At 41.2% G+C, this 15,524-nt stretch overlaps 5 protein-coding genes across 5 annotated transcripts; 3 read left to right on the forward strand and 2 right to left on the reverse strand.

The window, feature by feature from the left end:
* The first annotated feature begins 139 nt into the window (after window positions 1-139).
* Window positions 140-2,021, forward strand: V1512DRAFT_258032 (uncharacterized protein). The gene is made up of 3 exons (XM_066915356.1): window positions 140-449; window positions 500-1,580; window positions 1,634-2,021. Exons 1-3 carry the CDS (start codon window positions 183-185, stop codon window positions 1,639-1,641), a joined length of 1,356 nt encoding a protein of 451 aa, XP_066773565.1. The 5' UTR covers window positions 140-182; the 3' UTR covers window positions 1,642-2,021.
* Window positions 1,933-4,696, reverse strand: V1512DRAFT_289341 (uncharacterized protein). Its single transcript, XM_066918172.1, has 2 exons — window positions 2,258-4,696; window positions 1,933-2,206 (listed from the first exon to the last, which is right to left on the reverse strand). Exons 1-2 carry the CDS (start codon window positions 4,505-4,507, stop codon window positions 2,012-2,014), a joined length of 2,445 nt encoding a protein of 814 aa, XP_066773566.1. The 5' UTR covers window positions 4,508-4,696; the 3' UTR covers window positions 1,933-2,011.
* Window positions 4,697-5,648: 952 nt separating this feature from the next.
* V1512DRAFT_258037 (fungal-specific transcription factor domain-containing protein) lies at window positions 5,649-8,890 on the forward strand. The gene is made up of 3 exons (XM_066915357.1): window positions 5,649-5,831; window positions 5,874-8,611; window positions 8,664-8,890. The coding sequence occupies exons 2-3, from the start codon at window positions 6,030-6,032 to the stop codon at window positions 8,809-8,811; spliced, it is 2,730 nt and encodes a 909-aa protein (XP_066773567.1). The 5' UTR covers window positions 5,649-5,831; window positions 5,874-6,029; the 3' UTR covers window positions 8,812-8,890.
* V1512DRAFT_66343 (uncharacterized protein) lies at window positions 8,869-12,228 on the reverse strand. The gene is made up of 2 exons (XM_066918466.1): window positions 11,964-12,228; window positions 8,869-11,907 (listed from the first exon to the last, which is right to left on the reverse strand). Exons 1-2 carry the CDS (start codon window positions 12,112-12,114, stop codon window positions 9,083-9,085), a joined length of 2,976 nt encoding a protein of 991 aa, XP_066773568.1. The 5' UTR covers window positions 12,115-12,228; the 3' UTR covers window positions 8,869-9,082.
* Window positions 12,229-13,342: 1,114 nt separating this feature from the next.
* V1512DRAFT_258047 (glycoside hydrolase superfamily) lies at window positions 13,343-15,388 on the forward strand. The gene is made up of 2 exons (XM_066915358.1): window positions 13,343-13,879; window positions 13,934-15,388. The coding sequence occupies exons 1-2, from the start codon at window positions 13,802-13,804 to the stop codon at window positions 15,269-15,271; spliced, it is 1,416 nt and encodes a 471-aa protein (XP_066773569.1). The 5' UTR covers window positions 13,343-13,801; the 3' UTR covers window positions 15,272-15,388.
* The last annotated feature ends 136 nt before the right edge of the window (window positions 15,389-15,524 follow it).

The raw sequence follows: 15,524 nt of genomic DNA on the forward strand, positions 1-15,524 counted from the left end.
CTGCCTTAATTAAAGACGCGTCAGACATGTCAAGCCAAAGTTTATTTGAGATAGAGTTCGGGGATTCTGACGCGGCCATCTTCTCTTGTTGGATACTTAAAGCACAAACGTATAATTTACACCTGTTTACTCAGGAGAGCTTGCGTAACGAAGCGCCACATTTAAGAACGCCTACATCCCACATGAATAATGTGCTCTTCCCTCCCATTCAAATATCCGTACGCAGAACCAATTTTATTATTATATTTCGACACCAGTACCAACACCAAATGGCGAGTGCAGAAAAAGCAATTGATTTCTTTCCTTTTTGGGAAGAGTCTTCAAGTTTTTTCTTGAATGAATGCAGTCTTGATCTAGACTTAAGTACTCCACGGGAGACATCCAAGACACTCTGGTACGGAGGATTAAGAAATACCGGAAACACATGTTTCGTGAATGCTGTTCTTCAGGTATGTATTTTTTTGAGCTATATGGTCTCGTTTTAACTGGTCGTTGTCAGGCACTGTCGTCGTCTCATAGCTTCATACTTTTTCTGAAAGAGCATAACGAATCAAAAGTGTCATCAGAACTTCTTCAAGTCCTTTCTAGTCTTAACTGCTCGCTGTCGACAGCACATACGCATTCTACAGTTCAGTTGTTGCAGTCATTACCTTCTAGCCGATGGGCACCAGATACAGAACAGCAGGATGTCCATGAATTTTATCTAGCTCTTCTTGATGCTTTGGAAGACCACAAGTCCATCAGTGAAAGTATCATAGAAAGCCCGTTTACTGGTTTATTGGTATCTTCAATTTGGTGCTGTGTCTGTCATGAATTTCAAACTACTCGATCAATGCCATTTGTGTATCTTGAGCTGTCGTTACCGCTCTCATCTATTATCTATCCGGCGTCGGATTCTTCCGTATTGTCTTTACATTCTCTGCTAGATGACTATTGCTCCGTCGAAAAATTGGATAACGTGTACTGTCAACGCTGTTCTTTGGAAGCTACAGCAACTCAATTATCGCGTCTACTGCAGCACTCGCCTAGATCACCGGCGCCTGCCTCGCTCAACAAGACAGGCCTCCCAGAGTTCACATTGTCACAAACCTCGAGCTCGACTTTGAAACCAAGTCTTGCTCAGGCTTTACGAATAAGATTTGAGATGGTTATCTCCGCACTTCAACAGTACCCAGTGAAAGATTCAGATTTTGAGAGGCTCAAACCCCCTAGACTTGTTGCTGTTCAAAAGGAAAAACAGACTAAACTGCTACAGTTACCTGAATGTCTTACGATACACGTCAACCGGTCTCAATACGATCCAGTTCAAAGAACTGCTGTAAAGAATTATGTGCCAGTGAGCTTCCCAGAGCAATTATCACTACAAAAGTACGTTCAGACGGATTCGTATGCCGACGACACATCTTACAGGTTAATCAGTGTCGTAACACATCAGGGAAATCATTCTTTTGGTCACTACACAGCATTTAGGCGCGTTGATAATGGTTGGATTGAGACATCCGACGGCCATGTCAGAGATGTGTCACTTAATGAAGTTTTGGAGCAGCCAAGTGTGGTCATGCTGTTTTACGAACTTTACCGTAAGAACTCAGAGAAGACATTGAGTTCTGTTTTTAAAGCTCACAATTATCAGAACGATGATCTGTATTCGTCGGACTCCGCAAACAGTTCCTCAGTCTATTTGTCAGCATCCGATGTTTTTGATGAATCTAACAGTAGCAACCGGACAGCGTATCTTGCGGAGCTTAACTCTGGTGGCGCTGACTTGAGTTTTGTCAAAAAACAGCATGGCTTACAGCGAACAGAAGCGAGCAAAATTTTTCTGACACGTCGAAGAAGCAAATCTTTGTAAAATTTGTATATAGTTAGGTTAATTTTGGAGTTTGGTTCAGCAAAAGTGCCATGATTTACGCATATTTGTCCAACTTAATGATTCTGTACAATGCAATAGTCTTTATGAATATAAGTAATGCCCAACTATGTTTTAGATAAGTATAGTACAAATTGATTTTTAAGTATGCTCTTCATAATATCGTAGCAAACTCTTATTCATGACATTTATTGGTGCGGGTTTCTTGGTCCACAACTCAAATTGTAGACGTACAATTTCCGGTAAAACCTTCAACCCATCCACCGCTATCCACCCTCTATCTTGAAATTCACGTGCTTGCCGAAGCACTTTACTACTTAAGTTTTCATAATGCAACTCAACGCTGTTAGCAAATTTTGGTGAGCGCAATAATTTAGGAAATCTTACATCAATCGCAACCCCTCCCGTTGGTCTTCTAAACATATGGACAGGCAGCTCGTTGTACACCGGTATTCCAGACACAATAATTGTCGGTGGATCTAAACCTGAATCTAAACTAGGGTCCGCTAAATCCCACGATCGCAAAACGTGGATTGTAAATTCTCGTGTTATCGTGGGTGAGTCGAAATGAGTTGGACCAGTAGCAGGAATAGACAACGGAGACTGTGAATTGAAATGCCGAGCAAGCTCTTCCGCATGTTCCAATGTTCTATTGTACAACAAAATGTTCTCAACACCAAGTTGTATAAATGCATATATTGCAGCTCTAGCAACTCCTCCAGCCCCAATACACAATGCTGTCGTCCGCCGTGTAACCGCGTTCACAGGAGACAGATGTGCAAGAATCGAAGCTCGAATTCCTAACCAGTCTGTATTTTCGCCTCGAATTGCAGAAACCCGCATACTATCAGGCTGTCGTTCTGGGATCAATGTATCAACTGCGCCTATTACTCGGGCATGCACTGACAAAGAATCTGCCATAGAAACAGCTTTCAATTTATGAGGCACCGTAACCGCAAGCCCACCAAAATCATCATGCCGTATTAGCTCCGCTATATCATCCGTATTACTCGATTCATATAATGACTGAAAATGAGGTAGGCCAGTTGCCCTAAAGGCAGAGTTATGAACTGTTGGGGACAATGATTTACTAATCATCGGCCCACCAACAACATAAAACTGTAATTTCGGTAAAGCAAATGAGCTGTACAGCGCTTTCTGAGCGTCATACGCCGAAAGCTCTGAGTTAGATGCGACAAGAGTTTGATCAAGCAGAAAATCCACCGTGTAGTGTGCAACGACAGGAGTCAAGATTTGGTTCATAATTTTTGAGAGTCTTCCGATTGGCCCAGTATTAAACACACTCAAAAAGCTGCCATTTGCAGAAGCTATACTTGACATTTGCTGATAAAATGCGATAACATCATAGTTATCTTGATATGATACAGCTTCTTTACTGATCCTAATAACACGGCAAGGAGATTCTAAGGCAAAATTTAAAATTTCTTTCGGCTCTTGTGATGACCACCAGTGCTGTTGCATTGCTGGCGAAACTTCTTCGTGCCATGATGCCATAATCCAACTGCTACACCAAGAAAATTGTGGTCGATCAGCTGGTGGGATTGGTAGCCGTGTCTTGTCGCCAAATAATAAGCGACGCATTCGAGGTGCATGTACTGTTTCACTAAATGAATCAATAGTTCGATCTTTCTGACAAATGGACTTCAGATCGACGTTGACATAGCATGCGGCATTTCGTAAGCCATACTCCAACAGAGAAAAATAAAGTTCTGAATTTCGGTACTGAGAAAAATCTAATCCTGCTGTGCTCACCGTGTATATCAAAGGCAAATCTGTGGAACGCCTGACTGTACTTATGTATTTAGCGATGGCTTCGAGCCTGACTTGTCGATTGAGAAAGAAGCCCGTATCAATTATTATTTCGACACAGTCTGCACCAACAACCAGCTCCTCTATTTGAGTTCCATCAGCAGTGACAGTCGTGTGTGGAAACCTCAATGAGATTGAATACGTATAGCTTCTTAGCTCCGGTTCAGCAACTTGAGTATCTAACTCATTTGAGTACAGACCCAGTACAGCTCTAAGAAACCTGACACAGTCACGTTCACAATTTTTGAGTATCAAGAAAGATCTGGGTGCCTTTTTGGATGGCCACGTTAGTTGATCTATTGGAATTGCAGTAACGACATCCGATCTAGACGAAGTTTGGGCAGTGAGATTAAAAAATTCGTAATTTGAACATTCTCTGTACAGTTGATATTTTGTAGAGCACATACGGTTCACAAACTCTATGTCCTTAATACTCAGGTAATCAGCTATTCTATCCTCATCTGCTAAGACATGTATTACTGGATGAGTATCTCTAAACTTCATCACCAGAGCTTTATTCGGGATGTATTCTATAACTGCCGCACCGCATGCAATAACACACTTTGTATCACAACGCTCAAATAATTCTGATAAAATCTCATGTTCTCTTTGGCGATATACTAGTAAACTGTGTTCTTTGATATAGTTGGCGGCTTGCATTCCTAAAACCGCTTGAACATGGTTATCGATATCGACAAAGCGATAATTCAATGAGCGAGCAGCTATTAAAGCCAAAGTTGATTTACCTACCCCATGCATCCCTACCAAAACAACCGACGCAAAGGAAGGCATACCTATGTTCTGCATGCTTGCTAAGGGCCGGTTGATAGATAGTTGAAACTCTCAATTGGACGGCAGCCTATATGGAAGCATGCTGATAATTGCTTGACAGCCAAAATAAACGTATTCAAGTGCTTACAACCCAAACTGGAATGCTTTGATGCTATTTTCAATAAGAATATTTCAATTTGCAGCTGTTTTGCATGCCAAGTTAAGATTTGGAAAATTGATCTAAGCCTAGAGATTGATGCGGCTCACCTTTCAAGAGGCCCGAACACGGTTATTCAATACTCCGCTGCAACTCCTGCACACTTGGCGGTCGACGCCGATATAGGGCAGTAATAGACTTATAAACTGTGTCAATTTCTATCTTTTGATATTTGGCTATAGCTTTAATTATTTTGGTGTGATATTTTTACCTTGAGCGGTTCATTGTCATTCGTATTAGGATGTGAACTATCCCGATTAAGAAACCTTAAACGTCACGAACGCATCTGCTTCCTGCACGACGTTATTCAGTCTACAACGATCAAGTGAATCAGACTCATGAAATGGTTCTACAATACAGCTGATTGCTCATACAACTGCCGTTTCTAGTAGACAATCCATGTGCAGACTTCGCGCATATCAAATATGCGATTGCCTAGCCTTGGGCTTTGACCTACAATTTATATTTCAGCTCTAACGTATTTAATTAATTTTTACATGTTTGCTGCTTAAATGAGCGAAACGACCTAAAATTTAAGATAGTGATAGGCCATCTCAGCACTGTCGGCATTCTACGGGGAAAGTAGGTTAAATTATCAGCCGCGTTTTAAGTATGCGACTACTGCCGAGATCAGACTCTTATCTCCCTTTATCTCATTTCTGTTAACTTGGTTCAATTTTATTCGATTGTCAAATTCTGTCAACTCTATAAATATCTAACTATATCAACTCAGATTCACTACAATCAAGGCATATGTCTGAGGCAAAGTATAGCGGCGAAGAGGTGTCAAGCACATTTTGCTATATACTGAGTTTCGCCCTTATCGGAACCAAGGTCGCAATCGTTGATACGCGGGAGCGGCTCATAAAGCACAGACAACACATTGAAAGCATTGAGCAACGCTTCTATTTGATGGCGGCAGGTCAAAATGTCCCAAATTTAACGTAGTCTGAAACGATAATTAGAAGTAAATAGTCACTATTAAACGATGCTTGCAGTATGACTGGCGGATATAGCTCATGGACCTGTAGAAGAAGCCGGAATAGTATTTTATTTACCCTAACCTCTATCAGTTTTTTATCAAAGTAGTTCGAAGTCGTGGTTTTAGTGTCTCGTTATTAGATGTTAAACCCCAAACAATTGGTAATTTTTTTGAACTGGTCTATTTTGGTGCTGACGAGTTAGACTAACATCAAGCTTCATTTTGCCGACCAGCCGTCTGCAAATGCCTATTGTGAAACAAACAGTTGCTGTCAGAGGCAATCTTGATTGGTACTTCGTCAAGCCCTTCGCAAAGTAATAGTGCATAAGTGTCGACGACTGCTGAAGAGTGTTTTAAAGATGAATTCAGTCACTGCTAATAAAAGACGAAGGATAAGCTTAGCATGTAGTCAGTGCCGTGCTCGTAAAGCACGCTGCGATGGTCAAGCTCCGGCGTGTACTTCTTGTGTGAATAATTCTCAGCAATGCACTTACAATACGGAAACAACAAAAAAAAGGGGACTCCCTACTGGCCATGCTCATGAAATGGAATTACGAACAGCTTTGTTTGAACGAATCATTGGAATGATTGCGGCAAAGAACAAGAGCTTTGAAACAATGTTAATGGATGTTCTTGATACAGCTGAACAGTCCTCGGAAAGTATTTGGCCTGAGTCTGCAGATGAGGACAGTTTGAAATTATTTCTCCAAAGCTGGGACTCGTGCCAAGTATCGTACAAGTTTGACTCGTTGGTCAGCCATATTCAGCGACGGTTTGGATCGAGCGCTGGACGCCGCCGCAGTACGTCGCTGGCGCATTTACGGTCGGGGGTAAAGCAAAGATCAGCAATTGAAGGGTTGCATGCTTTTCAGCCAGATGCCTATAATCATGAATCTGGTCCTTTGTTAAATTTAAATAATACTCAGGGTTATTCGTCACAAGATGACGCTGGCTGTGACTCTTTGCTACTAGAATCGGAGAGAGTAAGTTTTGCAAATCAGTCACCTCTTTCGTTATTAGCAACAGTGGCTTGGACGCCAGGCTCTAGTATTTCAACAGCATTAACAGAGCCTGAACAGCGGGATGAACGAGGCATTTACATCGACCCTCGCAATCACTCTCTCGGATACGTTGGTCCATCAAGCTGTGTCAACAAAATAAGCATTGAATTGCTAGCAATGAACACATCAATTTTGTTTCCATTTGACTATAGACCGCGGAGAGATTCTCGACTACATATAAATTCCGGACCAACCTCCAGTAATCTTGTTTTTCAACCTCTCCCACATGACGCAAGCAGGCTGCTTGACGTTTTCTTTCATTCAACTCAAAGTTGGCTTCCAATTTTTGATCGTTACTTTGCTGATCAACTGTTTGCAGCTGCATCGTCCGCTTATGCACTGCAAGCAAACACTCGAGATATTGCCAACCGAGGATTAGTGTGGACAATATTGGCTCTAGCGGCGGCTCAATGTCGATCTGAGACTCATGTGGAACCGAGTGATCGTGCAGAGCTGTTTGCCACTTATGCATATGAAGCTCTAGATTTTGTTGAGCTTTATGGTAACTGTGACGTTGCTACCAGAGTGATTATTACTCAGTCAAAGCTGCTGTTAAGTTTATACCTACTTGGTAGTGGCTCTTGGGCGAACGCGTGGGAGCTCGTGTGTTCTGCTTGTCGTATAGCCTTAGAGCACGGATTTCATCTGTGCCATTTAGCAAAAAATTCAAATGTAACGGCTCAGACAGAAATTTACAAAATACGTGTTCTAAATGATCATGCAGGATTGCAACTGAGCGAAGAAGAGATGGCTGCTCGGTGTCGTACTTGGGCAGCTTGCTACGCATTAGACACGCTAATTGCATCAAGGCTTGGTCGCGTTGCAACACTTCGTGCAACAGAATGGCCCACTCCGTTCATCGAAGTTCGAGGGCCAGAAGAACATTCCAGCTATCGTGGCTGGCTTCCAGACGAGGCGGACAATGGTGTTTTTGCAGAACAAGCCCGTTGTTTGTCTACTTTCAATGAACTCTTGAAGGTCGTCCGAATATTAAACATTTTAATTACGTCACGCGCCTATATGCCATTTGAGGGATCTGTGTCCTCTCAGAATTCTCAAGTTATTGAGTTAGTTTTTAAACAGTTGAGAGACTGGAAGTCAGATTTGCCGTTATTCTGTGCATTGCCAATGCATCGAGGATCGAGACGGAAATTAACTCCGTATTTGATCAATTTGCATATGACTTATCAGTTGGTTCAAGCCCTTACTTGCAATGTGGTTTTTTCTGCCAGAGGTAATGAACACCAAAAGGACAGTTTACAATTTTGGCAGTATGCTACACATCTACATAGTGCTACCATTAGAAAAGTTTCTTGGATGCTATGCTTAATTCTAGCTTCAAAATCTGTGTACGTTCGGTTACTACCACCTACTTTAGAATACTTTGTATTTGGGTCCATCGGATTCATAGATTCTTTACGCAGAGCAGAGCAAACAGCAGTGATAGGAAGCATTGGAGATGGGTGGAAAAGCTTTGTGAACCAAATCATATTAATTTTAGAGTTGCTAGAGCCAGTCTGGAGAAGTGCTAGTATTCCGCTCCTTTTGTTGAAGACGCGGTTTGCCTTTGGCCAAGAAACCGTCGAGTTTGAAACTAAACAAGAAGTGGACAAGCCTTTGACTGGCAGCGCCGGTTTTCAAGATGAGACTACCAGTACGCTCCAAACACATAGCAATATGCATATGATCGGATTGGTGAATGGTATGCCGCCTATAGCTTCGCACCCTATTTATCAGCGGCAAGCTCTTTCTGAACCATCAAATTCAATTCCAGACATACTTAGCGTTCAGCACGAAAGAACGATGCAAAATGAAGCGGTTGATCAGCCGATTTTTGAGAGTCTTGGGGACTTGACAATGTTTGCCATTAAGGCATCTAGGTATGCAGTCTTATCCCGTTCTTCAAAAAACAAAAGAAACTAACACTATCAGTAACGAAATGCGGTTCGAGCAGTTCATGCAAAATTTGGGCTATGTAGATGGTTTAGATCATGAGTATCTTATGCAGAATGAGATTTTGCCACCTGTGGGCAACAGAACTGGTGGAAATGTGAATGATCAAGTCTCTCGTGCGTGGTGATGGCTGAAAATCAAAGGTTTTTGTAAATTGTCGTTTTAGGTTGCATCTGTCACTAATATAATTATAATTTCTGCTTGTAGTATTGGTACAGAAGTAACATTTTACACTGCCTATGGCTCAGAATTAATTTCTGTTTTTGAATCAATAACAGACTTAGTTCCGCCAAATAATTTTATCGAGATTTTGACTATTTTTCACAGCTTTTGTTACGGTTTCTGTTCTTTGCGTAACTCCACATACAGACAACAAATTAAATCAATTGCCCCAAAACCTATAGCCGCATTGACTCTGGAGGACCAAGGTACGACTGCTCTACTCCACCTAAGTCCACAACTAGTTTCTGGAATACCAAGCCCGGCTCCAAAGCCCAAATTTTGAGAACATGCTTGCCAGGCTCAATAATGGCGTGCGTGGTATTCCTGATCCAGACATTGTCACTGACCGCGTCCTCCCATCTATCTGGCATGTTGGCTGCAGAAGGAGCATCGTATGAAACTTGCACATTTTGAATTTCTTCGTCGTCAAAAGAAATTCCATACATTATAGGACGATGGGGGTTAGTGTTCAGCGATGGTGAGATATACAAAGTAACATTAGCACCATACTCTGGTACAGTGAACAAGTACATGTCATAGTCAAGCCGAGGGGATCTTGGCGCGACTTGAGTGTCGGCAGTGACGGGGAATAGAGTGACACCAGAAAGCGTGCGGCCGTATTTCTCAATGACAACATACTCTGCATCTTTAGAAGACGTGTTTCTTGAAAAGTGTTCAGCTTCAATAGAAACATATTGATTGGATTCCACAAAGCCATTACTGAAAGACTTCGGGACAATAGTTTTGTTGATTGGCAAATAGATAATTGGATGAGTAACGCTGCCATAAGATACAGACGAATAAATATCAATTTCTGCAACATCATAGCCAAGTGGTGCTGCATCCCAGTCGACTGACACGTGAACTCGAACGTCGTTGTCGGTTCCATCGCTTGCAATTGCACCAACACTTTGGGAAATAACAACCCATTCTGCACTAGCATTGATACTGAACTCGAAGTTTTCATTGCCCTTGTTGAAAACGTCAAAGTATCTATATTGTCTTGATGAATATGGATCTAATGTTGGCAGCAAAATACTGAAGTTGTTGTAAGGAGCTGCGTTGTAAAGATCGTCACCGGGAATTGAACCATATGAAGACTCGGCACCTACTCCGAGAGAGCCAGCAAGCGAGTTTTCTGAGAGTTGCGAGAATGACAGTGGCGGAGTAACATCTCGCATTGGCTGCTGCCAGTAGTAATAGCCCAGATGCGTTTGGTCCATTATGTGGTTCCACTTGCCATTGAGCTGAGTATGATAGCGAGTTTTTAAATTGTAATCGTCTCTGAATCTATTTAATACATGAGTAGCCATTGCGTTGGCACTCGAACGTCGTTGGCTGGCATATAGATTGTTCTGAGCGGATGAAATGAGAACGTCATTGACAATCTCACCAGCAGCAGCGGGATGCAAAACCAGTTCAAAAAAAGCTGGCTTATCAGCACTACTGAGTTGATCATAAATGCGATTTGCGCGTGCAGAAAGATCTCTCCATTCAGTCAAAACCGTTTCAGCCTCAAGATAATTGACAAGACTATAAGTCGAGGGATCGAGCAGCTCGTATTTACGTCGAGCGGCGTATCTGCCATAATCATCAATTATGTCTGCTATTTGACTTGCATATCTTGAACCAAATTCGCGAGTAGCCCATGCAATCTCCCAGTCGTGCACTTTGTTCAGACCACCCCAAATATCAAAATCGTATGCAAGCGAAAGAAAGTAGTCAATGGGGATTTCAAGCGGCTTAAGGTCTCCAACGTTGACAATCCACATATCTCTAGCTTGTCTCTGATAAGTTAAATGCAGTTGCTCCCAAGTTTTGGATAATTGCACTGTGTTAATCCACTTATAATCACGTGGATCACCAACATAATCAAAATGATAGTAGATTCCAGAACCACCCGGTCGCGAAGTTTCGTTATTAAGAGGCAAACGTCTAGCATTGCCCCAGTTATCGTCAGACCAAAGAAGAATGATGTCTTCGGGAACTGACATTCCTTCTTCATAGTAAGATTGGACTTCTTTATATAAACACCAAACTTGAGGAGTTTCAGATATTTTGGTTATGTTTTGATAGTTTTTCAAAAGCTCACGTTGAGTGTGGATTACATCCTCCAGCAGTTCAATTTGTACACCACCTTCCAAAGCATTATCCCCTAAGCCTCGCATGCCCATAGTCCATACATTTTCGAAAGGCGCATTGCGAATAACACCATCTTTCCAAAAATCTGTGATGTTTTTTTTGTTAGTAGCATACAGCCAGTCACCTTTACCGAAGGTAGTCCACTCATTCGTAGCACGCATCAGTGGTTCTGTATGAGACGTTGACATAACAATACCGTACATATCTGCCATTACCGCATTGAGTGTATCATCTACTGCAAACATACTTGCCCACATTGTAGGCCAAAGTAAATTTGCCTTCAGCCGAAGTAATAGCTCAAACACTCTTAAATAAAACTGGTGCGTGAAGGCAGATCCATAGGGACCTGTCTCATAAAACTGATTGACATAATTTGTCAGTGCTGGCGCTTCGTCATTGATAAAGATTCCACGATATTTGACACTAGGCTCGCCCTGGACGTGGACAATTGGAAGTGCATATATAGACTTATGCTGTTTCGGGGCAACGTCGGCAAAATAGTACCAGGGGGAAACACCGATTTGCTCAGAAATATCATATATACCAAAGATCGAACCTCTCTTGTCACTGCCGGCAATTACCAACGCACTTGAAATGCATGGCAAAGGAGATGATACAACTGCAGAAGTATAAGACTCCCACTTTCCCTCAATCTCTGTAACATTGATTTTTCCGCTGCCAGCAATTGAATCAATCAACGGAGATTTTCCAAGAGTGCCAACAATCACCGCACCTTTCCAACGATGTCGCGCACAAGTATCATCTATACCCGAGACATTCAAAAGCCGAAGCGGAATCTGCGAAACTCGACGGAAATCTTCAGCAAGATCAGATGCGGCCCTAATAACCCCTGACCAGTCTATTAGGGTTAGACTTAGATCACAAATGATTCTTGCTTTTTTGATTTTAGCTTACCGTTGCTATCAACCAGAAGAGGAACCGCTTGATTTTTGTGAACTAAGCTCAGTGTATCTTTGGATGGTCGGAATGTAATGCTTTGTGTCTGACTTAAACACAAAGCTAATATAGCTTGAGATACCACTAGGAGACAAGATTTCCAAATCATGATGGCATTCGTTGTGCGTCGACTACTCGTAAAATGCTACTGATGATCTATTTAAACTACTCAAATTTTTGTCGTGCTTTGGCATTTTTCATGCAATAATTTGGTTAAAGTGTCTGTGCTTTTTTTGTTGATTGGCTATCGAAGTATTTTTGCACATTTCAAAATCCGGGGGAAAAGCGCGGGGTTGAATTTTCAACCATATGAGATGAGATTTACCGGATTTAACATTTTAGTGCAATATTTTGGCTAAAACTATATTTAATAGAGTAACAGGCAATTCACTTTGCCGTAGAATCTGGCTGTAACAAGTTTCGTAGAGTATTCTCTGAGTAGCTGAAATTAAAGGGATCAAATTTTGCTCACGGGACTTCACGTGTGCTGTCCCGGTCCGTTTTGCCGCAACTTTCCTCGGCTCATGTGCCATGTCGATCCTTTCATAGAAATTACACATAAGTCTTAGCATGATAAATTACTACACGGAGTTTTCCGGGATGATTGTGTTGTTGAAGCGGTTGGCTTAGTGCCTGTATGGTTCATAACCATATTTACATGGTACTGTTTTCTGAACCAAGGTTTTGAAACCACAGTAAGAAAGCTATGCTGTGATCCAATACAGATATGACGGTCTTGTACTTTTGTACATGGCATACTCGAGCTTATGGACACTGTAAGATATCACTTTAAAAACTGGCTACTGGGTGTCATGGATACGGCAGTAAGAGATATATATGACAATGATACTAGCGTTAATACAATTAGTCATCAGAAATTTATGGCATTTACAAAAAATGGAATAGTCTACATGGAGCTTATCCTTACAGCCATCTTGTAACCATACCTTGCGCTTTGCACTCACTAAAGGCACTGAACGAAGTCTGGTAATCACTTTCTGATTACTTTCCGCCCAGTTTTATCTTACAGGCACCTGTTAATAAAACAAAGTAAATTCTACAAACAGAGTTCAATCAGACAGGTTTCAGTCTAATTATTGTAACCATGATTTAAAAGATGAAACATCTCTGACCCCAAATGATTTTGGGACGGAACCGAACAAGCACTCAACCAAAAATCTGTGTTAAGCGCTAAGGTTTCTGACCCGAAAAATAAATCAGGTTAGATCAACTACGTACAACTTATAGCTTATTTCACCATTTATGATGAAAAAAAGATAAAGGTTTCATAATTTTATAGCTATCAAGTTTACTTTATTAACTTAAAATTATCGTTCAGTGGGGGGATTTGTTGCACCGGAAAAACAATAAAAGGTTGTGTAAAATTAAGTTTCCCCGGTCAACTACCGCTTCATGTGGGGTACCCCCCAATCAGCCACGTCAATCTGCGCCATACTTTACGTTTTTGCGGTTCATCTTCTAGATGTTGCATTGCCTAGTAGGGATATTGACCTACACAGTTTCGGAAACCACTTTGTAGTGATGCCGGCGGCAAAATGGTTGTTTGCTGTTTCGGGATTAAGGGCCGAAGTTCCATAAATCCCCAAAGTTTTTGCATCTTAAACATGGCAAAACATGTCATTGTGTTAGGATATCAATTATTATTTGAAGAAAGCAGACACTTTGAAACCTTCGCATGAATAAGCAGACGAGTACAAAAAGGTTCTTTTTTCGCTTTATCTGCATTTTGCAGTACCTTTCTACATTGTACTAACACCCAACTAATACAAACAAATATGACAGTTCCAACTATTCTCAAAGTTCAAGGCACTTCAATTGTTGATGGCAATGGAGATAAAGTGATTCTTAAAGGGGTAAGTTTTTTTTTTTTTGCACTTATGATTTTTGTACTAATGCACATGTTTTAGGCAGGTCTAGGAGGAATGCTTAATATGGAGAACTTTATTACGGGCTATCCTGGTCATGAATCCGAACACAAGGCAGCAATTGCTCGAGTAATTGGAGCAGAAAACACAAAGTATTTCTTTGATCGATTCTACGATTACTTTTGGACTGAGGATGACTCTAAGTTCTACAAGAGTCTTGGTCTAAATACTCTGCGTATTCCATTCAACTACAGACACTTTATGGACGATGAAAATCCTGATGTAATTAAGGAAGAAGGATTTAAACTTTTGGATCGTATTGTTGATCGTTGTGCCAAATATGGAATTTATACGGTGCTTGATCTTCATGCTGTGCCTGGTGGACAAAATCAAGACTGGCATACTGATTCTGCTGTGCATCGTGCTTTGTTCTGGGATTTTAAAGATTTCCAGAACCGCATGATTGAGCTGTGGACTGCTTTAGCTGAGCACTACAAGGGCAATGGATGGATTGCTGGGTACAATCCTCTTAACGAGCCTGCAGATGAGCAGCACGATCGACTTTGGAACTTTTACGTACGTGTAGAGAAAGCTATTCGTGCGGTTGATTCTGAGCACATTTTGTTCCTCGATGGCAATACCTATGCTGGTGATTTTTCACAATTCGGAAAACCATTTGCAAACACTGTCTATGCTATTCATGACTATTCAACCTTTGGCTTTCCTGGATTTCCTCAATTTAAAGGGGAATCTGATCAGATTGGCAAGCTTGAACGTCAGTTTAGTCGCAAAGTGGTAGAACCTTATCGACTCGGAGTTCCTGTTTGGAACGGAGAGTTTGGTCCAGTATATGAATCCGAAACAAAAGGCGATTTGGTTCTTGCACGTCAAACAAACGAAACACGTTATAACATGCTCAAAGCTCAGTTGAAGATTTACAAGGACAACAACATTTCCTGGTCCATATGGACTTACAAGGATATTGGAATTCAAGGGCTGGTATATACGTCTCCTGAAAGCAAATGGATTCAAGTTTTTGGAAACTTTATTGAAAAGAAGAAGAGACTTGGCACTGATGCTTGGGGTACTGACTGTGCGCCTGAAGTGGATGCTTTATATGATGCTTTGATTACACATTTCAAAGAGGAAATTCCTGAACAGTACCACAAGGCCATGTACCCACCGATTTGGGATATGAAGCGGCAACTTACACGTGTTTCGCGAGAAATTTTGCTTAGTTCATATCTTTCATATGAATACGCTGATTTGTTTGCTGGTATGGATGAACAGGCTTTAGACGATCTTGCTGCATCGTGGAAAATTGAAAAGTGTGTTAAACGCGATATTCTCAATCAGTATCTTTCTGAGGATGCTAAATAAAAAGCTCTCTAGTTTTTATTCAAACCTTTTTTTTATGTTTCTAATTATCAAAAACGACTTTCTAAAACTGTATTTGATAACCAATCAATAAAGTTTTGCAATTATGAAGATAATAAATCATATGGCTAATCAATAATGAACTATTGATTGCGGGAAAACGAAGAAAGCCTAAACAACTTTGCTTTGTTTATAAATATCAATCTGAACTCATTTATCCGGTTCAGTTCTAGTTTTAACAAAACAACTTTTAGCA

This window comes from Lipomyces arxii, assembly GCF_038497795.1.
Source record: "Lipomyces arxii strain Phaff 12-163 unplaced genomic scaffold V1512scaffold_2, whole genome shotgun sequence".
NCBI classification, from domain to species: domain Eukaryota; kingdom Fungi; phylum Ascomycota; class Lipomycetes; order Lipomycetales; family Lipomycetaceae; genus Lipomyces; species Lipomyces arxii.